Below are 27,387 nucleotides of genomic sequence, written 5' to 3'. Positions count from 1 at the left end.
AAGGTCTTATTTGTGAAAATGAATCATTGTCCTTTCTACAAGTAGCCACTGTGCATTTTGAGAGATGGTTCTTTGGGAGTTAACACTGTCCTCTCCCACTTTCCTCTGCTGGTTGTATTCATTCTTGCTTTTTCCAAAAGTGCTTCTGCCAGCTTTTCATGTGATGATTTCTTTGTTCCTCACACACTGCCGCATTGTTAGCATGTGATGCCACACAAGCCTCACAGCTTTGCTTTGGTGTTTGATAGGATTTTAAACTAAATGGCTGTCAGGCACCCAATGGAAAGGAGGCTAGTTACAAGGGAGAGAGCAGGGCTGGAGCTAAACTTCAGCCAGTGTTTGCCTCTGCACAGAGTGAAAAAATCAGAGAGAGCAACGGGAGAGGCAGCAGAAATTAAGCTGCAATGAGATGGACATTTCTACTGTGCTAAATTCCTGTGTTGCTGACCATCACTTGTGTTTTATCTGCAGGTAAATTCTACTGTAAACCTCACTACTGTTACCGAGTCTCTGGTTATGCTCAGAGGAAGAGGCCAGCAGTGGGTCCTCTGTCAGGAAAGGTAACTCATTCTTTTCATCTAACATGCTGTGTTAATGGGTTTTAATTATTAACATTCAGAAAGAATATGTGATGGTTTGGGGATTTTTCAGAAAGTAGAAAAATTCAGAGTGCATTTAGTTGCTTTATATATCATGAAAGCTTGCAGTTCACCTAAATCTTATTTTAAAGCAATTCTTCTACTTCATGATACTTATTATAAAATAATGTGCTATCCTGTGCAAAACAGAATTTTGATTTGTTTTTCTTGTCAGCTGAAATACTTACTCAGTGTATGCTGAGACTAAATGAATAATTTTACTGGTTTTGGTTTTGCTTTCTTTCTCCATGGTTTTACTTATAATGAAACAAATTGTTTGGATTTCCTTTGAAACATAAAGTTCTGGCCCACTTGCATAAGCTATGAAGATCACATGCCTTCCTTTCTGAAGGTCTGCTGTGTGCTAACAGGAACCTGCATGAAAAGACAGAATATCCCCTTTCCTATACTGCCATAATAGAAGTATTTGTGCTGTAAATATAGGATGAAGAGACACTGTGTAATACAGAAAAGTCCCTCAGCTTTTGTCACTATAGTCCAAGGCACCTAATTTTTCTCCTGAAGCCCCTTTTCAGTATTTTTGCTTACACTGAGCAAGCTACATGCTGATTTCTTACGTTCTGTTGAGTTTGCATGCTGCAAACTGCCCTTTTCCCTTAAATTGTATTTTCCTTTGTGCCAGCAGTGGTGCCCGTCCCTCTGCCTGATTCTCAGGTTTTACTAGTACAAGCTGAAGCTGTACTCCCTTTTGGAAGGATAATGGATCCTTCCCAATACCTCCTGCCAAAAATAAAGACTAAAAATGGTACCTGTTCTGTTTCCCAGGGGAGCAGACTTCAGGGAACTTGCTGCTTTGACTTCCTTGGCTATCCAGTTTGTTTTTCAGAGCTTTAATAAAGCCTTAAATTGAGGAGGAACACACTTGTTTTCCATGCTTGCCTTAGGTGATGGTTACGGGCTGTGTCAGTTCCTAGCTGGGCATGTTCAGCACACGCAGCAATTTCAATTTCCACGTGAATTCACCTTCCCCCCCGTTCTTGCAGGACACCAAAGGACCTGTGCAGGACGCCATGGCCAGCGACGGCGGCGGACGGGCCAACAGCATCCCCAGCTCGGCAGAGAGGGCCCCAGGTAGCTCCGCTTCCTTCTTTGGCAGGGTGGTGCAGTACTCGCTCGGCCTCGTGGGCAGAGTTGGGGTGGTGAGCCAGCGCCTGCACAGCACACTCTCCTCCATTGGGCACCACGTGGCCCAGAACCCTCTGGACTCCTTTTTCATGTGTCAGCTGCTGGCCTTTGGGGTGCCCTTTCTCTATGTGCAGTCAGAAGTTCTCGGGCAGATCCTAGGGGAGTTCTGTGGGCAGCCTGCTGACCAGTAAAGAGTTCATGTGAGCTGTGTAACTCATTTGGTTTTTGCGGTGCCATGTGAATTTTGTGTGTTATGTGGAAATCTCAATATATTATTTTGCACTGTGGCTTTGGGGCCTAGATGTTCTCAGTTCTTTCAAGGACGTTATTTGGAAGAATTCCAGGAAAACACAGATGCTCAGTTGAGGGTCTCATCTGAGTCAGCCCAGATAAAGAGCCCTGTGATGTATGCAGCTCAACATCAGTGAAATTAAAAGTTTTCCTGAAACACTGAAATAGCTCAACAGCTCCAACTGGATTTCTGTGTTTTCCTGAATTTTGGGTGTGGTTTCTCGTTCTCCCAAGCTTCTCTTTATTTATCTGGTACTTGAATGGGAAAGCTCCCATTACCTTTGGATTGTGTCTCCTTTGGAACTCGGGGTGTCTGCCAGCTGATGGGATTGGATTCCTTAAACCCCTGGAATGTGGTGGTGCTGGCAGGTGATGGTGCATCTCCCTCTGCCAGCATCTGCGCTGCTCCTGGCCGTGGCTTGGGGAATGGGGTGGTGAATGTGTCTCACTGTGACGTAGTTTCCCCTTTTAACTTGAAATTCTAATTCCTTCTAACACAAGAGAAGTGTCTGTGCTACAAATGCTCGTTTGCCCAGCCCCCAAGTGCTCATTTTGTGGTGTCAGAAAAAGGTAGAAATATTCATTTCTAGTACTTTTTCCAGAAGGCTATGAATAAGCTAAACCAGCTGCTTTTAGAAAGGGAGCATACTTAGAGCAATACTTAGAGAAAAAGATGTTTTCATAGTGCCAGTTGAGAAGACCTTGACAACACAGGAACAGATAAAAATCATGGTATTCTTTGACTTTGTATTCTTGGACAAGTGTTTCTAAGATTGTACTGAATGCAATCTGACAGAAATTTATGCTTAGTGTGTTGATTCTTGGAGTGTAGTTACTTGCAAGATTTCCTCTTCTGCGTGTGTGCAATTTCTATATGGCAAAAGTGAGAAAAGGGTAGGGAAGAATATTTGCAGAATGCTATGGACAGTTGTGTGCACTACAGCATTTTTTGCATAACTGAATAGATTTAAAAGCAGATTTCACTGCTTTCTCTGAAAGTGAAAAAACTTTATTTTTTTGTAGCTTGGAGCATATTCTTAAAGATGAATAGAAAAAATATTTATTGATGCACAAGGCAACTGATGTGAGCATAAGGTGTTTTGTGAAGTGAAGCTGTAGGTGATGAGAACTGGAGGGAGGAGATTTTAATTACATTTATCAATTAGTTTATTACAGCAACTGCTGGCAGAAAATCTCCTTTGATTTAGTCCTTCCAACAAATCAAAGTTAATTGCTTTTACAAAGGAACAATCAGCAAGTAGCACCTAAATGATCACTAAGTAGAGCAAACAATAGGCCATACTTTGTGATAAACGTCTATAAATCAGATAAAAATCAGCTGTAAATCAGATGTCTCCTTCTGTGGTGGTGGCACAATCCTGTAGCAGCACTTCAGTACTTCCAGAGGAGTGAGATGGGACAGACACCATTTTGTCTAATGGCAAAACTTGAAATCTAGGGCTCCTGTTTGCTTTCTGTTTTTTTAAAGCAGTGTACAACTGTAGCACAATATTTAGAGCTTTTGGACCTTTGAAAGCTTTGCCCCCTGAGTGCCCAGAGTGCATCAGGACACGCTGGGTCACCTTTCAGCAGGGTTGTGGTGCATTCTCGTGTGTGCATGGACACTCAGTGCTAGAAGAGGTGAGCAGGGCCCCTGTTCTGCTAAAGAAATACCTTTATTTCTTTAAATATGGCTGAGTTACGTTTTCTTTGTGCAGTATGATTTACTTAAATCTTGCAACTACTGACATAGCAATGGTTAAGAAGCAGGAGGAAGCTAAATGGGATGTACTTGAAAAACAAGCCTCAGTGGCATTAAAGGCAGGGCAGTTCTCTGTTAGAGTAACAGTTGTGTCCTGTAGGTACCTACCTTCAGATCCCCTTCTTGCTGGGTAGTGAAATCAGGAAACCTGTGATGGCTTTTACAGTTATTTATGTTTGTTTTATGAAAAAACAAACCTTTTTGAACTGCCAAGCTTACTTATACAGTGGAAGAACAGCGTATTATTCCTGAATAATCAAAAGGAGTCTGTAAGATTACATCTCAGTGTAACTCCTGAATTTAAATTACTTGTGTAAATGCTTTCTTGCAAGCTTTCACTGCAGACTAGACAAATACCTTGAGCAAAAACCTGTGTGAGATGAAGAGAGAGGTCCAGCCTCCACTTCATCCATCTGGTCACTCACCTAGTACAGGTCACACATCTGAAAGTGTTTCACTTCCTCTAAGGCAAGACCAGCAAATGGAATTTGGCAATAGCAATTTCAGGCCCTGAGGTCTGAGCTAATCCTCAGTAGTGAGGTAAATCTTGGTGTAGAGGGTCAGTTGCCTCTAAAATAATTAAGTAAAAGCAGAAAAGCATGTAACATGCTCAGGTTTGATATTTGGTGGAGGTGTGAAGATAGCCTAGAGGGCAAAGGGTAGGTGTACAACACTAACATCCATTGTGGAATATATAAAAAGAGAGCCATTTTAAAATGTTATACCTGAGAGTTAAATTCAGCCCTCAGGTACCAGAAGTGCTTGTTTCAGGGAGCTTTGTGGTGACTCATGCAAGGTGATGATGATGCTCATGATGGTCACCTGCTTTTCAGTAGTTGTCATGAAATCCCAAATGGATGGAAATTGCATGGATTTTCTCCCTGCATTCACTGCTCCCTTTGCTAGACCACCAAACCTGTTTTTAGCCAGCTTAATGCTTAAAATATATTCACCCCCAAAGTAGCCTTCAGCAGGTTTAGTCAGGTGAGGTGAGACTGGTCACCACAGGCCCTTCCTTGTGCTGTCACTAACCTGTGTGGCATGGATTAACTGTGCTAAAGGTGTCAGTCCCTGCCTGGTGGGCACAGTCCTGGCTGGGTGAGTGGGTTCTGTGTGTCCCTGGCACAGCGGTGGGTGCAGGGCACAGGCTGTGATCAGCGAGCTGGGGTTTGTTCAGCTGGAATCACCTTTTTTTGGGAGGGGTTTGCAGAGAGCCTCAGTGGCTTCTGCCCTGCTGCTCACAGCAGAGGCAATGGCCAAGCTGGCTTCTGAACCCTTCAGTGTGGCAACAAGCTTTTGGGAAGTGGCAACAAGCTTTTGGGAAGTGGCAACAAGCTTTTGGGCAGTGGCTGCCATTCTCTCTGGGAAGGGGAGTTGGGGACAGCTCTTTCTGTGCTCTGGGTCCTGCTGAACTGTGGCATGCTTGTTGTAGATTCTGTAACTTTCTCTGTACCTTGTCTGCCTGTTTTTTCTCTATCTTCTGCATTTGCCTTTGTGCCAAAATGCTGCTATTGCCAAAAAAAAAAAAGTGAACAAAAAGCCTTTGCTTTTCAACTGTCTCTCCCTTTGATAATCTGTAACTGCTGTGTCTTGGATTTTTTTTGAATATTATTTACAGTACTTGATATGGTTTTAATGTGCTTTTAATGCAAATGCTGTTCTTCTGTTTGTTCTAAAGGTCTGTAAGAATGTTTCCAAATTTTCAGCTCTTTCTTGACAGATGGACTTGGAACAGTCTTTACCCCATCAGCTTTGACACGCTCCTTGGGCTGATGTTAGCCAGCAATGTTTTGTTGTAAAATACTTCACATTTCAGGCTCATTTTTTCACAACAATGCATTTCTGTCCCTATCAGCAATAGGAAGTTCATAAAGGAAAGACTGCCTAAGGAAATTCATACTTGTACAGCAATAAAAGGCAAGTCATGAGATCTTGTGCTTTAATTACTTGACCTGTGAAAGATTAAGAAATCAAATATAAGAGATAGTATGAAAAACTGAAAAATGCAATACAAAGTCGAAGTACTAGGAATTTTGCTTTAATGTCACATAAATATGGAGTGTATATGATATAGGTGTGCAGTCTGAAAAGTTAAAATCCTCCTATGGATGTGCCTTAAGTGTTTTCAGGGAGAAATATTCAGAGCTAAGCCCTTCACAGTAACCCTTAAACAAGAATTGTATATAGCAAGTAATATACATGAGGAAGTTCTTTGCTGACCTGCAGAGCTAGGAAAGAGTGGCTGTTTCCTCCAAATGGCATGTCCTTTAAAATAAATTATCTGAGCCACATTTGGAAAAGGATCTTAAATGTCTGTACAAGTATAAGAAATACTTTTGAATGTATCCAATACTATTTGCACACAATTCAGTTTTGTGTCTGAAAAAATACAAATATATATTTCTATTTAGGAATAACTTCTTGTTCATAAACATTGCCTCTATTGTTCAGAGCATTGCCTCTCACCATTGTGCAGACATTGAACATGCCTTACTTGTGAAAATGATTTAGCTCAAAGCAATAGTGTTTGCTGTGCAAACAAACATCTTGAAATCCTCTACTTGGTCGCTTCTTTTCGTTATTATTCACCTTTGAGTTTGTTCTTGTTTTAATTTGGTCTAGTTTAAATATTAAATTATGGAAGATAACGGCAAACAAATTCTGTGCCATGACATTCTGTTTGAGGTGCCTTCATTTTAAACCACTGAACGTTTACAAATATATCCCTCACTCTTTTCCCTGCCAAAAACTAAAAAGAAAAAGGAAAACATTCATATTTCAGGATGCACCACCAAACTGGGATGAAAGCTATTTCCTCTGCTAGCGTGCCTATTGTGTGCTCTGTTTGGAGGAGCTGTGGTGGTGTTTAACAGGACATGGCACATGGCACTGAACCCTTTTTTGGGGTATCCTGCAGCTGCAGGAGATCTGGTGCAAGGTTGACTTCTCTCTGGAACATTTACAATACAAACCTAAGACCCAGACCCTGTGTTTTTGGAAGCTGAGGAGAGTGTCCAGGCTGCCTGGTTAGAACCAAGGTTCAGTGCCCAGTGAATCATCCCTCAATAACAATGGAATCTGTTAGGATAAGTGCTTGACTGTTCCCAGTCCATCATGTTCCTGTTCAGTGTTCTTATCAGGATTTGGGTGGCTTTGGCATAAAGGAAAGGATGCTAAAGGATCAGCAATTTCAAGCCTAGAAAATTTGGAAAGGAATAAGCATGGTGGGAAGGTTTTGTCCTTAAGAGTAGGAGATGCAGCTGACCTGATGGAGTTTCACTGAAAAAATCCTGAAAAACGTTTTGAGAAGGATAGATACAAAATAACAATATGCTGAGTTTGTTTGCTCATGGCTGGATCCTGCTAAGAACACTTTCTTGGGAGTCTCTGGGCTCCCAACTCCTCCTCTCTCTCTGGCTTTCAGACCTGTAGACTTGTGCCACTGGAATATTTGTTGTTTGTATGTGTATATTCTGAAGGGTGATATGAATTTTTCTGGGCACTTTAAGAGCTTCATTGAATGTTTTCGTGTCTTAGAAAAATAGAATTAAGTTTGTGGGAAAGAGTTGGATTTTTTTTTTAATTGCAGAATTAAAATGTCTGGTTTTTTGACAAGTGGAATCTGAATAATACTTTTTTGAGATTGTTTCCCTCCTAGAAAAGGAGGGACTGTGCATAAAATAAGTTCAGTGACAGATAATGGTCAAGTGAGATGATTTAGTGCTCAGAAAGGCTTCATGTCTCCGCTGTATAGTCCCTTTGAAGACTTTGATTTATGCAGTTGTTTTTAACCTGCTTTTGTTTTGGGTGTGTGTGTGTCTCTGAATTATGTAACACGTGGTTTCCCTGTTGCTGTGAAATTGAGATTTTTTTTTTGTTCAACTGTGTGAAATGTTCAAGGGAATAAATTCCAAACAAACTTGAGGTTTCTGAGTTTTTCTTTGTCCTCCCCCTTGTCCCTCCACTGGTTCCAGGTGAGGGATGCTGCAGGGGATACAAAATTGGGGGGCAGTGGAATGAATAGATCTAGCAAGCTCAAATACAGCAGCCATTTGGGGCCATCTGTCCCTGCAAAGTACAACTTTTCAGGCTCTTTCTTTATTGTGGTGTTGGTTTTCTGTTTTTTTTTTTAATTCTGCTGTTATGTTGTGGTTTGCTCAGAGTGCAGGGCACACATTGCACAGACAGCATGACCTGCTGAGGTGCTCCCTGTTAGATTTTCTACTGCCTTGGCAGAGCTGGCTTTGGATAGATGTGCTCTCAACATTGTGGCTTCAGAGCTTGGTGTATTTAGGAGGTTCTTTTGTGTGGTTTGCTGCAGCCAGAGGTGTTTGTCACGCTCTGTGAACAAGGCAGAACCCATGGGGAAAGAGGGACATATTTGGTGTGACAGGTAAAAGTCTTGACAGGCTTTGGTTCCTCTGCTTGGTGTAGATCTGCTCTTTTGGTGTGATGAAAAGACAAAGTGAGTAAATACTGAGCTTTGTAGCCAAATCCTGCATCTCGTGTTCTAGCTGGATTTGTCTTTTCTGAGAACTGCACACAGGGAGGTGACCTGCCTTCCCCAAGACCCTTAAGAGCCAGTTCTGTGATGTTCTCACCAAGACAAACAGGCCTGGATTGGAGTTCTGAGCTGCATTTTCCTGGTCTCAAAAATACAATGGGTTAGTCTACATTAGAGACTTGTTCTGTATTTTTTCCTCACATGCTTCTCCTGCTTCCTATCCTGCACTATCCACAGCTAAAAGCTTGTTCTAGCAGATGGTTTTTGAAAGTCCAATTGTGAGTGATAAATGGCAGGTCACAGAACTACAACCACAAACCTGTTCTGTTCTATGTAAAATTTCCTTCTTTGGAGGGAGGGAATTGCTCTATGCCTTTGAAATTGGCTGTGGTTTTTCATGACTGTGTTAAGCAGTGCCAGTTTAGAGGTTAGGATGAGCCTTCAGTTTGAGGAGGAGCCATGAGCAGTCAGTGTGAAAGTTCCTATGCTGGTGCATGAACTAGAAATGTCATTTTGATGTACACTCCAACAGCCTCCACTGTTGTGTATCAGGAAAGCTGCTAACGCTGCAGCTACATGGATGCTCTCCAGAAATCAAATGTTTCCTTCATGAATTAAGAAGAAAAAAAGTAAAGGATGAAGGGAGGTGTGACTTCCTTGCTGTACCAGTGTGGGAAGCCATGTAAAACTTGGAGTAACCAAGTGTAGCAGTGGGGGGAGAGACAACCCTCACCTCAATTCTCTTTTCAGTCTGCACAGATACCTCACACTTTCTGTGCCTGTGGTTCTTCTCCAGCATCATGACTTCTGTAACAGGGGTGAAAAAGTGTAAAAAGGTACTTCTAAAATAATGAGTCAATGAAAATGAATAGAAATTAAATCAAGGAAGTTATACTTTTACCACCTGCTTGTGATCAGCATAATTTATTCAGATATGTAGTTGGTAATGTATCTTAAAATGCAAGACGTAAAGGGAGAAAACAAAATTTAAAAAACAACCAACCAAACAAAAATCCTCAAAACAAAACAGCACCCAAGCCAAAAATAACAAAACAAAAAGCCACAAAACCAAAACAAATACAAATAATCTCAAGGGAAGGAGCAGATAATCCAGAGTCAACATCAAAGCTATTCTCCAGCTTCTTTGATGTGTATTTATGAAGGAAGGAGAATTAGTTGCTGGGCTGATCCTGACGATGTAGAGTTGATCTTGGGTTTTGCAGACAATACTGGGCAGATGCTCTTTAAGCATGAGATGGCATTTCTGAGCCCTGTTTAGCTGCTTACATCTTCTCTCAAAAATGTATGTTTAGTCTGACGTTTTTCATGTTTGCTGTCATCCCAGAAGGCTGTATTTGCTTTTTTAGGAAAATTTCATAATCCTCCTTTCTGCTGTCATAGGTATTTATCTGATGGCTTGAGGGTAGAAGTGTTTAAAAATAGGAATTTTTTACCCAAGAGATGTTTTGAATACTTCCAGGCTGATGTGAAAACACATCAGAGCTGATGTGTGAACTATTTTTAATCAGTAATAAGTCTTTTGGAAGCTTTCTTCCTGGAACTGTGTCAGATTTTAATATAACTATCTACATGTATAATTGCAAGGATTTTCCTAGTTTTAGGAAAAATTTCCACTAAGAACCACCAGGTGGTTCTTTGAGGTACCATACCTTGAATAGCTTCCAGAACAAAATTTATGCCTGCAAAGTAATGTTATTTTATCCTCTTCAGCCTTTCCACACTCAGCTTCTTTCAGAGAATGGAAATGGGGCCAGGCAACATCTGATAGAGCTGATCAAAATACCAGGGAGAGCTCTGACATCCATGGTACCAGCAAAATGGTGAATGATTGGTAGTAGATTACTGATTTACCAATGCTCCTGAGTGATTAACAGGCTTAAAACCCCTACATAACTTATATTGTATCTGTGGTACTGGAAACTCGTTTACTGGGCAGCAGCAAAAGGGAATTTTGTAGAAACATAAAGGTTTTCCTGCCAGAAGAGATGTAATAAGGAATATTGAGCTTAGCAGTGTTCCCTGGGGCTTGGATTAAGTGACCTAATACCTCCTTTCCCCTGATTCCCTTCTCCACCCACCAGTGACAACAGTGGCCACTTTCCAGGAGTCAAAAATAGCCACACTCCTGGATTATTCTATACCTCTGCTGTAAGGAGGGCAGCTTTGCTGTATTGTTAAAGCACATACTGAACTCCTGACCTTCATTACATAATGCTGCTGCTTCAGGCATCTGCATATGGGGAGCACTGTTCCTCAAATATAACCTACAATGTGAGTTAGATGAATTTCTGTTTGTTTCCAAGACATGAGTATAAATTACAGACAGCCTTGATCTTAAACTGGATAATTATATTCACTTCTGGTTGGTTCCACTAAAGGCACAGAAAGGTCAGATCAATGCAATTGCCAGCTGTTCCTAAGCTCAGCCCTACTGATGCAGTAAGCAACTGTTTTATCTGTTTTGGGAATTCTAGAAGGCTGTTTTAGTCAAAATAATGGGGGGAGTGGGGCAAAACATTGCAACACTCATAAGGCAAATGTGTGAGTTCTCCATTTCATTCAATAGTCAGGCCTGGTTTTTACTTTATGAAGAGAATGAGCTTCCCCATTTATGGACAGCATCTGAGAATGTAGAGGTTCATTCTAGCTGATGTTGTGGAATGTGTGGAGGAGGACTTACACCTTCAGTGTTTGTTTCTGGGGTGTCTGTTCCAGAATCCCTGGAGTATTTTAGCTGTCAGCTGTTCCTGTACACATTGGAATCGTTGGGGGGCAGGGGGCTTTCTGCTCTTCATTGCTCAGGGGACAGGGGATATCGACATCTCACTGATTTTTATTTCGTGTGCTGTTGAATTAATGCTGTCAAACTTCTTGGCCAGCACCAGAAGTGGCTCTTTGATAACTCTACTGGGTACTTCTGTCTCAGAGGGGTTTTGATTGAACACCTTTCTGTCTGTACAGCTTAATCTCCCCATTGCTCTGCTTAGGTCCCCAATTTGCTGGGAAGAATTTCTTGACTAATGGTGTGAGAGTGGAGCCTGACGTGGTAGCAAAGGTCTTAAGAATTTTAGTTGCTTATCAACTGCTTTTAGCTGCTTATCAACAGTTCAAGGACAGTTTTATTGATCAGGTCCAGCATAACCCAGTTTGCACTTACAATTCCCATTTGACTCAGTAGAACACATCTGCTAGACAGCTGAGTTACTATTTACTGTTAGGATTGGTACCTGTGCATTACAGAAGAATTTCAGGAGGGCTGTCTTCAGGTTTAGCACATTTTGAATGCTGTGCATGGATACTGGGTATCTTGAATAGACTTTGTTTTTCTTATCATACTGTCCTCTTTGAATTCAGGCCTTTTATATTTAGCAGAATGTATGATGGATCAAATGGGAAACATCAGAAAACTCAAGATGTAATGGCTTTGTAGTACAGCAGAGCAATTCAGGCTTCCTGAGGGCTTGGGAATACCCTAGGACAGTAAGAGAAAAAGCTGAGGCATTGTATCAAAATAACATTGACATTTGAGGACTGCCTGTCATGGTTTAACCCCAGCTGGCACCTAAGTACCACACAGCTGTGGGGAGCAGAATCAGAAAAAAAACATCAGACTCTGGGTTGAGATAAGAACAGTTTGATAATTAAAACAAACTGTAATAACAACAACAATAATTGTAATGACAATGAGAGGAATAACCCCAAAGAACAGCTGTCACCACCCACTGACTGATTCCAGCTAATCCCTGAGCAGCTCTCAGTCCCCCCAGCTGATGTTCTGGCCATGACATTGTGTGGATGGAAAATCCCTGTGGCCATTTGGGGTCAGCTGCCCTGGCCACGCTCCCTCGCAGCCTTTTGAGCACCTGCTCCCTGGCAGAGCCTGGGATGCTGCAGATCCCTGACTGGGGCTGAGCCCTGCTTAGCAACAGCCAAAACATCAGCGTGTCACCAAGGTTATGTCACCCCAAACCCCAAACACTGCGTGGTGCCAGCTGCTGGGAGGAAAACCAGCTCCATCCCAGCCCAAACTAGGATACTAGGAAGTATTTAAATTCAAATAGATTGGTTCTGTCTGTTTGAGGAGGTGTTGCATTGCCCCTTTTGTCTTTGAGGATGTGCTTATCCAAATCCAGGGCCTCCTACCAGGAGCTGTGCAGTTCTGCAGCTCGTGATGTGTGAACAGGCACTGACAAGAGTGCAGCAGCTCTGGTGGGCTCTTGCCAGGGGTTTTCTGGAGAAATTTCCTGAAAGAAAAGATAAATGTAAAAGGGCAGATGAATCCAGATTTAAAACTTTCAACTTCTCACTAACCCTTAAAAAATCCATTCTGTTTAAGACCCTTCTGCAGTCAGTTTAGAATTGCCATGTACACTCATGGTTTATGTATCTGTTGCTGTGCAGTACAGAAATTGTTAACAGTGTCTAGGTAATAATTTTTGAGAGGATTAAGGAAAGGATTTCAGTTGCACTTATTTAAATGGAATGTCTTAATTGGCTTACTGTTTGAATGTGTGCAGCATCTAACAATGAGCCTCAATACCAAGATTTCCTTTCTTGCTGGGCACTTCTCTACATCAAAGTGTTTTTTCTTGACTTGAAGTGAAGTTGAGGGTGAAGTGCTTGGTGTTGTGAATTCTGGATCCTGTTCTTGGCACTGCCACCAGACTGTTGTGAGATTGCCTTGCTGGTATTTAATCTCTGTGTCTGGACTTGTGCAGTGCCTCTGTAGTACTTACCTACTTCCAAAATAGGTTTGTTGTAGTGTGCTGGTACTTGTAAAGCATTTTGAGGCCCTTGGATGAGAAGTGGAGTTGGAATACAAACAGGCAGTTAATGGAAGTGAAGTGGGTGAGGGTGAAACTTCTAGGAAAAATCCTGAAACTCAATGTGACATGAACACAGATGAAAAATGAGAAGCTAAAAATACTGCTGGATCTTGTTTGCTGCCTTCTCTATACCTCAGTGATAATGTTTGCTGAACTGATAGCACACTTCAGAAACCCTACCCCAAAAGGTATTTCTTAGAAATAAAGTGCAAGGGAACATGAGGACTTGGAGCACTTCAAACTCAGAGCTCATCTCATCACTTTTAAACTCCCCTGGCAAAGTTCCCATCTTCCTTTTCAGTCCTTGGTCATAGGCACTATGCTGCTGTTTCTATAGGGTTTGTTTTATCTGACACAGTCCTCAAACAATTGTGTGGAGGTAGAAGTAATTAAAGTGTTTGGAAAAGACGAGTGAAAACAAACAGGTGGAGTGTTTCACATTACCACAAAACCACAAGCTTTGGGAAATCCGTAATGAAGATTTTCCTGCGAGTGTATTAATTCCTTCCCCCTTTTGCATGTGTTTCAAAGGAGACTCCTTTATTTGAATTTCCATAATTCCCCAAGGCCACAGCTACGTCTGTGCAAAATACTGGACAAGAGATGACATGTACCTTAGTCAGATATTAAGATAGCAAGCTAAGAAAAGCGAGTCTAGAGGTACTGCATGATTATTGAAAAATAGCTTCTAGTAAAACAGACAGGTATTTTCCCTTTGGGAAGAATTCATTGTTCTCAGCTTCCCAGTTCTCTCCTGCATCTTCAGCATGGAAGTGTTGTGTAAAGGAGGAACCTTGGCAGCATTTCATGGGAATAACGTGTAGATTTTACAGAACAAGGTAATACTGGAGGTGAATTGAGGTAGGATCCTCTCTCAAGAGGAGCTTCTCAAGCCTTCCAGGAATTGCCAGAGCTGCTGGAATAGGACCCACTCATGCAGGCAAGGAGCGGTTCTGTCAGGAATGTTATCTCTGATCAGACACTCATCATTTCAAGAGGCAAGCTCTGTCAAAGCTGAGATAAATACAGGACCCTGGCAGCTTTCATGCACCAGCTAAGCAGCCTGTGCTGTTAGGAAAAACAGCTCCTTTCAGATGATCTATGCCATGTTCATGGCCCCCTGACTCTTCCAAAGTGGAGTCAGATTTTCAGATGTGTCCTATTTTGGATGTTGTTTGTGGGTTTTAGCTGATCAGTTGATTGCTGAAGAAGCTACACTTGGCTTTGAGGTAGTTCCCCTCTCTGGGTACTAATACAGCTCGGTCTTATTTATATTTTTATTGTACTATTTTTATGGGTTTTTTTACTGTAACATCAGATTAGTTGATGTGAACTTTAGGGTGTAAAATGGGGGAATTGTCCATCATCTGAAGACTTCAGTGATACCTGTATCTCCCATTTACTTTCATCCCCTGTGTAAGTTTGTGAAGTGCAGTGCTTTTCCTTCTGGTACTTGATGGCTTCGTGGTGCAGAGTTGGCCATCAGCAGCATTTCTCTTGTTTCATATTTAATAATGAGTTGGACAGTGTCTCTGCAGACAGCCAGCTAAATGCATGGCATCTTGTAGAAACAAAAGTGATATGTGAAATAGAATAAATAGTCTGTGTAGTGCAAATTCCTGTAAATCCCATGCTTCAGCTGGTAGCCAGTGGAGTTTCTGTATCACATTCTCTGATGCAGAACTCTTTTCTTGGCAGAGTGAAGTGCAGGGATCTGACCACTTTTGCATCTCAAGTGTACAGATCTATAAATTAATAAGAGAAAGTGCTGGGAATGCCCTTCCTTCTTTGAGATTTTGAGGCATGGAGTGCTTGTCAAGCTCACAGGACATCCTGGCTTGACCACATCTTTTTGCATTAAAGTTCAGGTTGATTTTGCATCTTTTAAGGTTTTTAACACAGTTGCATCGAGTCACTCCCTCTTAGAGTTTGTGCTGTGATAGGATTTGTTTGGTTCTCTGTACACTGGGTCTTTGTGATGAGAAGGGCAGGGATGATTTGTGTTTTGAGAAACTTCCCTGAAGGGTCCTGTATGTTCATGAAATGCATCTAAACAGGTGTCAGCTTCATTTTTCTCCGCACACTAGATAATAGAGTATTGAAACAGCCTTTTTATAAAGAACTGTATTTAATTTAACTATATTGCAATTGTTTGTTTGACTTTTTTGTTGGATTTTGTTTTGTTTTATGAGTTTTTTAGTTTTGTGGGTTTTTGTTTTTCTTTGAAAAGGCTGACAAAAAGCCCTGAAGATGGTTACAAAACAAAAGGAATAAAATAATATCAGATGGATAAAAGTTCTTGTTCTTTGGTTTTCAGAATTCTCTTTTTTTTTGTGAACTTTGCAGCTATGTCAGGGTTTGCATCAGAAGAGAATAAGTTAAAAACAGCTTGTGGAGAGACATTCCTGTTAAAGTAGCTGAGCTTCACTGATGGCTCTGTGGGCATAAAGACTTCTGAGTAGTACAAAACCTTTTTTTTAAATCATTATTTTAGTGTATTCTTTGTTTGTTTCCCCTGACCTTGGTGTTAGTGAGTTACCCAGAGCCCTGTGATTTTTTACTGTCAGCCAGAGAGGCAGAGCAAAACTCGAGGTCAGTTCCCGGGTTGGGTAATGGAACAGGGATTGCAGAAGTAGATTTGGCTGAGTTGGTGTCACCATCGAGAGAGAGAATGAAGTGAAACGTGAATCCCAGTGAAAAAGGCAGCAGTTGCACTGGACTTTGCAAATCAGAGCACAACAGAAGCTTAGCAGCAGGAAATGGAGACCACAGCATCCCTGGAAATGCAAGGTTATTTGTTTACACCATGAGGAAGCTCTGTAGTTCCAGCTAAAGGCATGGCAGGCACCTGCCCACATCACAGAAGGGTTAAATCATACTGAGGAAGAGAGAAAAACACTTCTGGCATTGTCTTTGAGATTTTATCTTTGAGGAGAGGGACTGGAAACCCTGCCAGTAATTATGTAAGGACCTGTGTAATTTTGTGTGAAATATGAAGGTGGTACCAAGTAACTGTCCTGAAAAAAAACCTGTTAGGAATAAAGTGAGAAACTACAAAGGATGAAGGAAGGAAACAAAACTGTCTTGGGGGTTAAAATGTCTGAGGATAAAGTGTTACCAAAGCTCATGCTGGGTTAGATTTTGCAAAGGACAGCAAAGCAAAGAGCTCTGTTTCTTTAACATATAAGTAAAGCAAGGTAAGGGAAAGCAGCACTGTGTTTATAGTGAAGAAGGAGCTGAGATAAAATGCAATTTGATGTATATCAATCAGCTAGACATGGGAGCAAAAGAGTCAGTGTGCAGCAAGATTGGGAAATGAACACTAACACAATGAAACCAATGGTCTTTGTCTCAGAAGAGTGGGAGAAGTGTAAGATGAAATTATGAGCTTTGTGGTAACAATTTGTGATTAAATCAGGCTGTCCTGATGTGCTTTGGCTGTCCCATTCAGGAAATACTGTGTGACCACTGGGTGGTAACAGAAGTATGTCCTGCAGATAAAAAACTAAAACCAAAACAAATCAAAAAACTTCTGAAAGTGATCTGAGCAAGTACATATCAGTAAAACAGTGGGTGTAACACCTTCTTTTAGGGAATAACTAAAACCTGCTAGTTCTGCAGGGAAGTCCTTTGACCTCATGCAGGTAAGTGCTCTAAAATGTGGCAGGGGTTCACCAGAGACTGTGCTGGACTGGCTTGGCAGCTTTTATTGACAACTGATAGCTCCATGAGGGAAACTGTAGTGCATTTGAGCAGTCTGGACTTGAGTGGAGCACAGGAATGCTGACACATGGAAATAATTACTGGAACTGGATAAAATGGGGGAGTAGTACATGAAGTGTGAGTAGCTGACAAGTTGGCCTAAATTAGAGATGAGAGGTTTTATTAAGGAGGAAATAATGGGGTTGGATGTCACGTACAGACTGTGCAGTGTCTCAAAAAGTGATCTGGGGACTGATCTTTTTAATACTGTCACTAAGGTTACCAGGGGAAAAAAAAAAGAAAAAAAGAAAGAAACAAGGAAAAAATCTGCTAATGAAATTCAGTGCTGAGGCAACATTTCAAACCCTCATCAGTGCAGAGGAGGACAGGCACGTCATTCACTAAGAACTGCAAAATGTTGCCAACTTTAATCTTAAACTTAGCAACGTAATAGTGGAAAGTACCAGGTCATGCACTAAGAAGATGCTGAGAATTTTGGCTACCAGCAAAGTGCTTATCAATTGAAAGCAAAGAAAGAAGATCCAAACATCATAAAAGCCACCAGTATTATGTGACATTTAATAGGCAGGTGTGCTCTCAGCATTGTATCACGTGAGAGATTTGTGCCAGGGTTGTGTGTTACACTGATAAGGAAAACCACGTTCACTTTTCATCACCCAGGTTCTGGACAGATTAATCCAAACTGGCACAGGTGCATGGGGGATGATCAGTGCTCTGAAGAGTTTATCTTCTGTGAGGAGAAGGCTTGGCTTGTTTAGCAAAGCAAAACAAAAGCAGGGAAATGTTGGGCTCTGTGAATAGTAAGCTGGGTAAGAGGTCAACAGTGGCATGGTATTGAAGCTAAAATGTTAGACTTTAAAAAATAAGGGGATGAAAGCAGGATAGAATAAATTCATTGAGTGCTACCATGAATGAAGCTTCTCAATACTTTTCTACAACTGTTTGGTTCACTTATCCTTGCAATTCTTGGGGATTTCTGGGATATTTGCTTGCAAACATCTGAGATTTGTCCCTGTGATTAATTTCATTACAAATTCTGATTGAAAAGTAAATTGATTCAAGTCTATTAAAAGTTTTAAAGCTTGGCCTTTTTCATTCCTTCCCTCATCTTTAAGTAGTAACAATACTGTTTTGCCCCTTAACTCTGTAGATTTCCCTTGGCTGGTGCCAGTTTTAACAGGCAGCAGGGCTGCCCCAGAGCATTCCTGCTGTGTCTCAGATAATACATCCAAGCCTGTACTTACCACACAGGCTTCATGGCATCTCTAGTTTTTGCAGCTCAAATGGCCCTATTTCCTCTCTCAACTAGGACATTTAACATTCTTTTTAGCATCTATTAGCCAAAATCACTAAGATTCCCTTTTGCAGTCTGGCCTCCCAGTAGTGGCGAACAGGATAATGACGTAAGGTATTCTCTCTTTCTTTACCTCCCTCTGCCTCGTGCCCCTTTTCTCCCAGCGGCTCAGTTTTCCCAAGAAGGTGAATTCCTGACTGTTGCACGTGTTGTTTATTGCCTGGCTTGTTCTCAGGTGCCAGCGTGAACGGGCTGGAGGAGCCCAGCCTGGCCAAGCGGCTGCGGGGCACTCCGGAGCGCATCGAGCTGGAGAATTACCGCCTGTCCCTGCAGCGCGAGGAGGAGCTGGAGGAGGTCCCCGAGGAGACCCTGGCAGAGCACAACCTCAGCAGCGTGCTGGACAAGGGCACAGAGGAGGACGTGCCCAGCAGGTCAGCACACATCGCCCTGCAGCTTTCTCTGCACCCCTCCCCACAGGCTTTGCCTACCTTTCCTCTTCCTTGAACTGTTTACCACCTTCCCCTTTCTAAAGTTTTCAAAATGTGCAGACATTTCATCTTGTAGTTTCTGTTCTAAACAGCTCACTACTATCAGAAGGCACCTACAGCACCAGAATGCCATCAGATTAAGTTCTAAATTGGAAGGGATTTTTAAAATTTAATTTTACAACTGTATCAAAGGCGGGTGAGTCTTTTGAGCAAACAGAACATGCATTTAAATGGAAGGGAGTTCCAAAGTTATCTTCTTTTCTGCATTACAATTTGCATTACAATTCTTTGCATTACAATTCAAAACCATGTTTGGTTTCAAGATTTAGGCTTGGCACACTTATAATGCTGACTGAATGCTGGTGCAATGCCTGAGAGAAATTAATGGGAAGCAACAGCTATGGCTGTTGAAAAATGTGTTGTACCTTCATGATAATAAAATGAAGGTATATAAATGTGTCTCTTACCTTCATGAATTTCTCTTGATCTGCAAATTCCACACAAGCACACCAGGATCCACATCCATGCAGGTAGAGCTACTGGAAACAATTGTTCCAAGAATCTTTGGGAACAAATCCTTGAGGAAGAATGCTCATGAACTGTATAATCAGTCACACACTTCTGCGGAGTCTTGATTTCTTAATACAATTTCTCATCTACTTGTCTTTGTAGCAATAGCAGCCCTCACCTTTTCAGCTCTGAGTCTGTCCAGTAGTCTTGAAATAAACTCAGCAAATGCTGTTATTTGTTCCTTGAAATTTAGATCCTACAAAGATCAATTAAGCAACTAAACCCTGACTACACAGTACTCTGAGGTGTGGGAAACCTTTTATATGCCTTATTCATTGCCTTTGAGTTATCCCCAGTGTGCCATCTCCAGTGCTGGTGTCGTGCTCTGTGGCCTTTCAAAGGACAGAAGTGTCGTAGGACAGCTTGTGCTGTGTAGGTCTGTATGGCAAGGGGAGAGATTCATTGCCAAAGTTTAGGTTGCAGTTCCTCTCCTCAGCACTAAATCTGTGTACATACACCTTTTTCTAATGAGATGCTTGACTGCTTATTCTGTAGAGCAACCTACCTTGGTCTTTGATTTCTGCTTTATAGAAAAATAAAATTTCAGCTGTTGTATTAATTCCTATGGCACAGCGTTTCCATGCTGAAAGGAATGCTCACAATACCAGCCCATCTCTCAGTGCTGTCTTTCAGCTTCTCATATCTCAGTATTCAAAGGTCAAACAAAAGCCAAGTGATAAATAAAAGCCAAAGAAGGTGAAGTGAGCTGTGTGGTGAGGAATTTGTGTCGTCACTCCTCCCTGCGATAAGCCGGCTGGTGGAGGAGCAGCAGCTCATCCCATCCAGCACCCATGGCAACACTTTGAGCAGCACTAAACCTTATTGACAGCACAGCAAGCCCCCAGCATGCAGCACCTGTCAGGTTTATTTCCATACCAAAGGGTGGGAAAGTAAATCAGGGAGAAGGGGAACGTCACCTTTTATCTCTGTGACAATATCTGCATAAAGCCTTTGGAGTATGCTCTGGTCTCCACACACCCAAGCCCATGGCTTGCCAGTGGTGTTTGTATTCAGTATTCTACATGTGAAAATCAGGCAGCATGTTAAAAATAGCTATTGGGTTTATGCTGTAAAAAAGTGGCTTGTAATTTGAGCAGAATAACATTACTTGTATGCAGAACAATGAGGAAAATTTAAGAGCATATGGACAGAAGTGTGTGACAATCAGAGCATGAACAAAGTGTTTTTCTTATTAGGTTTACTATTAAAAATAGGCTCTCAGACAAGTAGATGAATAAAATTATGTAAATATGATACTACAACTGTATAAGTTGTATTTTATAGACCAACATGAAGTGTAAATTTCATGACTTTCAACTTGTTGGTTTTCCCTTTTCATTGTCCATGTGGAATGGGTTCTGCCAGTGATAGTGGGCTTAAAGAAGCAGCAGAAATACCATTCTCAGATTATTCACCCAAACTTTAATTATTCTCAGTTTTCTCCTTCAGTCAGATGAATTGGGCCTTTTAAGATTTATAGAGGAAGCATCCAGTGGTTGCTCTAATAAATGCAGTTCTGTTATGACATTGGTCTATTAAGGTAAAACAAAGCTAGAGCACTTTTTCACCATGCAGAGAGGATCTGTGAGTGTGTTAAAGTTCTCATTCATTTTCCAGTGACGAATGCAAGTCTTCCTCCTCAGTCCCTCTAAGGTAGTCTGGCATGTAAGAGTGAGCTAGATTAAATGTCATTGGATAAGTGGTTTCATTTCCTGCCCTGCTGCATATGCTGAGGAACTGTTAGAACTAAACAGAGGTGACTTCTAAAAGGCACTAATGATTTAGACTTTGCTGTGGGAATAATAATCTCATTATTGTAATTATCTTTGCACTGCTTCCTACAGTTTCTTGCCACATGTACACTGTGTACTTAATTGGACACATATTTTTGTCTGTGGTGCAGAGAAGTGAGAAATTTTGGGGTGTTTTTTTTCCATCTCTCCTTGGTTCACATGCTGTATCCTTTGCCTGATGTGCTTTATATTCCTTCTACTCCCAAAGACTTCCCTGGTTCCCAGGAGCAAGTGCCAAAATCATCTTAGGTATTTTAGCAGTAGCTGCTGTACCAAACGACATGGCCTTCTACATTCTGACACCATGAAAAACTCTTGCACTGATTTATCAAGAGCAATGTGATAGGAAGAAAATAGTTTCTTTCTGTTGTATTCAGTTGTCTTGTACTGTAACAATAAATGCTGCACAAATATTTGGACTTGGCTTCACAGGCACTTTTCTGCTGCCTCACCTTCTTTAAAAGAAGCAGGGCAAGGACCATACTGCAGCCCACAGGGGATGCTGTCACTGAAAGACCTATGAAACATTAAAAGCTGAAAATCGATGTTATGTTTTAGCCTTATGTGTGTTGAAATGACTTCTTAGAGATCTGAGACTGATCAAGAAAACACTGACTTCATAATCTTTAATATTATTTATTATTAGTAATATAATTTTTTTTTTCTAAAACAGTAGTTCAGAATCTGAGATGGAGGAGGAAGATGAGGAGGAAGATGATGAACTACTGCTGCCTCAGCAACCCCCTTCAGACCTGGGTGGTGTGCCATGGAAGGAGGCCGTGCGTATCCATGCCCTCCTGAAGGGAAAGAGTGAAGAGGAGATTGAGGCTGAGCAAAATCATGAGATTGAGTACAAATACGATGATGATGAGGAGGAATACGAAGAGGAGGAAGATGAGGAGTCAAGTGAAGGTTAGCTTGGTTTGTCCTTTCTTTCTGCTAACCAGCCAGGAAAAATGAGTTGAGCATTTGCCATGCAGAATAAGAAAGATTTGCTTTGGAAAACTTCACTTCTTCTTTCACTTCTTTGTTGCTCTGATTTTTGAGGGAGTTATTGTCAAGGAAAGCTCGAGGTGGTTCATTCTGGATACTGAAGGACTTGGCCCACAGGATGGTTTAGAGTACCAGTACTAACACAATGTGCCTCCCATACACCATGCCAACATGTCAATTCACAGCCTTGTGCTGCTGTATTGGCTTATGGTTGGTTTTGATTATTATTTGGAATTAGATTTGAATGTGCCCTTTGTTCTCTGACAGCAGGAACTGGAAGCATTGTGGCTGCAGTGTTTTCAGTTCTAGAGTGAGGGGTAGTGCCCTGTCCCTGTCAGCAGGGCATTCCACAAGTGCTTGTAGCTGTCCCAAGTTAAAAGATGGCCTTGAGAAATAAGGGAGTTTGGGTAGTTCCCATTTTAGCTTTGAAAGATTTTGGTGGAAAACCTTAGGGAAAGACTCCTTCCCCTGTGTTTGTCTCAGTCATCAAAATGCAAAGTTTGTGCTCAGAATGGACATATTTCCAGTGTTTCACCACCATGCCAAATCTCTCACTGCTCTTGTCTTTGTCTTTATGCTCACATTTCCTTTTTGAGGAGACTTGTAGACTCCAAAGAGCTTTTTTGTAAAGGTCTTTGGCTGCCTGCACAAGCAGAGGTCCAGCTTTTGGAGCCTTAGTGTCGTGATGAGCTCAGCAGGCTCCTTGGCTACTTTCTCAATGTAAGAGCTGAATGTCCATGAGTGAAGCCTGTGGAAACCAAGACTTTGTAAGGATGGTAAAACATGCACGTTGTGTGTTCACTGCTGAGCAGTGCTGTCCTTGGACGGGTGTTGTTTCAGTCGAGCAGTTTTCCTGTCAGGCCTTGGAGTCCAGCGGGAGCTCGGGGCGGTGCCGCATTTCCAGGCAGTCTCTCTCTCTGATCCTGTCTTCTCTCTCTCTCTCTCTCTCTCTCCTCTCTCCATGGCTTGTGTGTGCACACGCGTGTGTGGTGTTAAATGTGGCTGTGTGCTTCCCTCTGCTGTAGAGGGGGAGTATAACCCCTGGGAGAGAGAGCTGCAGCAAGGCCTCTGGCTCCAACATCTCTCAGACGAAGAGGACTCGGGTACACGCAAAGGTACCCGAACACCACCTCCACTCCCCTGGCCCCGCAGCAGCGGGGAAGGCAGTAAAGAGCAGGTCCCACGTGAAGGCTTTCTGTGTTTTATTTAATTTTGTTAAAGCTCCCTCAAAACTGATTCACTAGCCGTTGGTCATCTCCTGGTTCAAGTGCCAGAAATGAGATCTGTCATTGCCACTGGTTTTAGGAAGGACAAAGCTGCCATGACCTCAGGATTTCTACAAAACCTGGACATTTTCTCCAATAATTTACATGAACTGTGACTTCCAGGTGATAAGGAGTATCAGATTTGTTCTATACATGCAGGCTACTTGCACCTTTGCATTATCTCAGACACATGGGACACATCAGAAGTGCTGCCTTCAGACCGCTTGTGTCAGCAGATTTGCTTTTTTTGTTGTCCTCTGTGTGTGTCTTTCTGTGGGGAGAGTCTGGAAGGAAACTAATCAAGCTACAGCAATCCCTCAAGATTCTTCAAACAGTTACATAATGGTCATAAAATTAATCAAACATTCAAATCTAAGTGATTGTGTCATTTTCCATGATACATTCTCTTGCAGGTTATTTTGATATTTGTTTTTTTTTTTTGTAACACTTGGTCCTAGGATCTTATTAATCCTTTATTCCCTCAATGTGTTTCATTAGAGCCAGAATGTATAAGAGGAAAATCCAAGTGCATTCCTGCATGTAAGGGGCCATATGCAGTTGTCAAACTGCATATTTTACAGTTTATGGCTGTAATAACAGTAGCTTGGCTTGCGACTTTCTTTTTTTCTTCCTAGAGGAAGAAAAAAAAGGAAGAAGCATTATATTTTTTTGCCATTTAACTTTTCTGTGATAAGAATGAGAAGTATTAGTAAGGTGGCTGAAGGGCATACCTGGAGAAGTTCCCCCTGTTGCAGTTGCTAGGATGCTTCAGACCTGACTCTTAAGGAGTTGGTTTGCAGGTGGCTCCTTACTCCAATAAAGTGCAAACATTGAGCCAATAAAGTGCAAAAATTGAGCCTGCCCACAGCTTATAAAGTGCTGGTGGGAGCTACAGTGGAACTGGAGGAAAGCTCCCATTCCAAATCTAAGAGCAATTAATGCTCAGCTTCCTGCAGAGCTCAGGAGGCAGCCTGAGGAAAGGCTGTGCCAGGTGGTGTTTGAAATTCTCAAGCACTTAGACATTAAAGAAGTGTTAGCTTTGCCTCTAAGCCAAGCAGCAGCCCTTCATGTCTGGCTGTGCTGCTCATTATTTATTGGAAAAGGTGAGAGGGACAGGTCAGGCTCAGGCCTCTGTCCAGAGGCTTGTGCAGAAACTGAAGGTGGGTATGGTACAGTGGTTTAAATCCCTTTTTTAAAGCAATCCACTTTAAAACGTGCAGATCATGTGGGACCTGCTCTTTCTGAGCCTTGCTGAGTGACTCTGTACTTCTCAGCCATTGCTGGCAAACCTAACCCTTTTACCAAGAACTCTGTGTGGCGATGCAAACGCTAACTCCACTGATCCTGGGGCCTGCATGCAGCTTTGTACGGAGCGAGAGCAGCCCAGCTCCTGTCCCTGCAGGATGCCAGAGACTCTGCTACCCCTGTGGTTGTGCTGATTGAGCCAAAAACTCTCTGGTGAGGCAACAGAGACATAAAGCTGCAGAATATTTGGCTGCATTGTGAATCCTGCTCTGCATTTGAGTTTGTGCCTCTGAGCCCGTTTCCCTTTAATAACCATCTGCTGATTCTGTCCTTCCTGCAGTTCCTTCTGCCTGTTTCTTCTGAGGGTTTCATGCCAAATCTCACACATAGTCATTCCTGCAATGGAAATCCCAAACACTTTGTCATGTCTGGCGAAAACGTGGCTGGGAGAGAGGAACTTGTTAAAATGAGACAGCAGGAAATAATGAATGCAAGCTCTAAGTGCTGCTAATGTGTCCTGTTTCCTTCAAACACTAGAGCACCATATGAAAATCTAACTGCTTTTGAGGTTCTAAACTGCTGCAACAATGCTTTGCCCCACTCAGTGGTAATCCAGTTGTTGTGAAAATTGACTTCCTGCTTTGTAAAGTAAGTGGGCATTTTCCTTTCAGGCTGAGACATTTGCTTTTGAAGACCACTCTGCAGACAGTGTACAGGTGAATACCTGTCCCCTGCAGAACCAGTTATTTTATTATGGATAAGTGAAGCCTGAGTTACAAAACCAGAGCAGACAGCAGTAGAGACAGGGTCTGTAAATTTGATACCTCAGAGTAAGTGCTCCCAAGGCAGATGTTCTGCAGAAGTTAAACAAGCTCATCAATTGCTTTAGGTGCCCATTGTTCTCTTTGACATTCCATAAGTAGCTGAGCTTTGTGTAGGCAGGTAATTGAGGAGTAATGCAATTTCTGTTAAACAGAATAATTTGTGTGACAGGAATTCCCTTCTGGGGAGCTGTTAAGTCACAACCAAAATGCTGTTATCCTTCAGAAAACAAATTCTCCCTTTGGACAAGTCAGTACAGAAGAGCCACGAGTAAACAAAGTGGTGTTTTAGGTGCTAAAATTAGCGTGTGCTGACGTGTGCATACACATATACACAGATGAAATTCTCAAATCCATATTATTTAATTCACAAATTGTGTACCCACACCAAAAGAACCCAACCCAATAGTAGGGAATGAGGAATCTTTTGTCTTGGTGCATCAATCAGATGGAGATTGCCCCTCACCTTTAACAGCAAGACATCTTTGGCAATAATTGTAGCGAATAGGCTGAAGGAGCTGGAAATTTCTGCAGAATGGGTATTTACATGCCACATGCTGTGGGACACCCAGAGAACCTCCTCCATTTCAGCGAAGCTTCTGGCAGTAGACATGATGTCTAAGGATGTTTTTGAGAGCACCCTCTGCCTCTGGAATGGCGTTACTCAGCTTGGATGGGAGCGTGAGGAGCGCTGTGTCGGTGAATGCGTGCGCACACAATGCTGAGCTCTTTCTGTCTGTCTCGCAAACTGACCTTAGCCAATAATATTTTCTTTTCTTATTTCCCTTCCTATGATGTGCTACCTTTCCTTTCCACTGTTTCTCCCATCTTTTCCTCCCTGCCCTTTGTACGCCCTGCCTACAACCTGTTACGCCATGCCCTCCTCCTGCTAGCTGGGAACCTTAGGCTGCAGCAGATTGTAAATCCGGTTGATCCTCTGGAGATCCTGGCAGATGTGCACTGGACACACATCCGTGAGAAAGAGGAGGAGGAAAAAATGGTCTCAGCCTCAAAGTCCTCCACCTCCAGAGGTAATCTCCCCCAAGCCCCACACCATCAGTCCTTGGATCACAGTTGCAGCTGTTTAACTCTGTTGCTTCTGCGCCCTTCAAGAGCAGTGACTTCAGCAGGGGTAGCAGTGATTGAAAGGAACTGCTTTCAAAATGCACTGAATTACACTTGGTTAAACCTTTTGCTTTTCAGGTCAGTGTCTGTTTAAAACTGCTGCTTTCTCAGCTCCATGACAGTGTGATTTCTGGCCTATTTGTCTGCCTGCTTTGACTCCATAGCATTTTTCCTCACCACACATGATTTGGTAGTGCTGGCACTCAGTCCTCTGTAACTGACAGGGGATGCTAATAGCAGTAATCTTGTGCTTTTTGTGGCAGTGAGGACTCTACACTTTGTAAGGAAAGCTGAGGGGTTGTGTTGTGTAGCTATTAGAGCAAAGATTGAGCAGGCTCAGCTTCTGTATCGAGCGTATTTCTCTGCTGCTTCTTTTCCAAGTAGGTAACTGCATCTGATATTAGCAGGGAATGTTGGGAGTCAGAGATCTGATCAGTGGGGGAGTTTGACTCCCTGTGTTTAAGATTTGAGAGTATATCAACCTCTGATGTGCAAGTTACCAGTTACTAAAAGGAAAACTTTGGAGGGGGAAAATGCCGATAGTCAGATCTCGTGTGAGCACCTTCCAGCAGTCCCTGCTGACCTGTTCTAGGCTCTGGCACAGCGTGTCTCAAGGTAAGTATGTCATAAGTGCCTTATCTGTGGGCTTCAATCAAAGTTCACCATGCAGCTCATGAGCAGTGGTCTTCTCAGTCTGCAGCCACGGTGTTACAGAATTGTAGAGGGAGTATATCTGCTGTGGGAGGGGATTTTTCACAGAAAAATGAAATCAGGTTAAAAATCCGGAGCTCTACCTCATGATACTTGATTCTCTTCTGTTCCAGATAATTATCTTTTCCTTACAGTTTTAGATGTTTGGTATAGGGCTTTTTTAATCCTGGC

At 42.2% G+C, this 27,387-nt stretch overlaps 1 protein-coding gene across 12 annotated transcripts in view; it reads left to right on the top strand.

The window, feature by feature from the left end:
* MICAL3 (microtubule associated monooxygenase, calponin and LIM domain containing 3) overlaps window positions 1–27,387 on the top strand; it is a 167,904-nt gene that overhangs the window by 103,173 nt on the left and 37,344 nt on the right. For 10 of the 12 annotated variants that reach the window (XM_063395117.1, XM_063395127.1, XM_063395126.1 and 7 more), the window contains 4 exons: window positions 472–560; window positions 1,643–1,730; window positions 18,441–18,636; window positions 21,730–21,968. In XM_063395117.1, the coding sequence (XP_063251187.1) occupies window positions 472–560; window positions 1,643–1,730; window positions 18,441–18,636; window positions 21,730–21,968 (612 nt within the window). Of the gene's footprint in view, window positions 1–471; window positions 561–1,642; window positions 1,731–18,440; window positions 18,637–21,729; window positions 21,969–23,074; window positions 23,165–26,273; window positions 26,412–27,387 lie in introns of all 12 variants that reach the window. The other 2 variants (XM_063395128.1, XM_063395118.1) reach the window with 2 other exon arrangements.

Source organism: Prinia subflava, chromosome 4 (genome assembly GCF_021018805.1).
Source record: "Prinia subflava isolate CZ2003 ecotype Zambia chromosome 4, Cam_Psub_1.2, whole genome shotgun sequence".
Lineage (NCBI taxonomy): Eukaryota > Metazoa > Chordata > Aves > Passeriformes > Cisticolidae > Prinia > Prinia subflava.
Note: the sequence above shows the minus strand (reverse complement) of the source record. Positions and strands in the feature narration are given on the sequence as shown.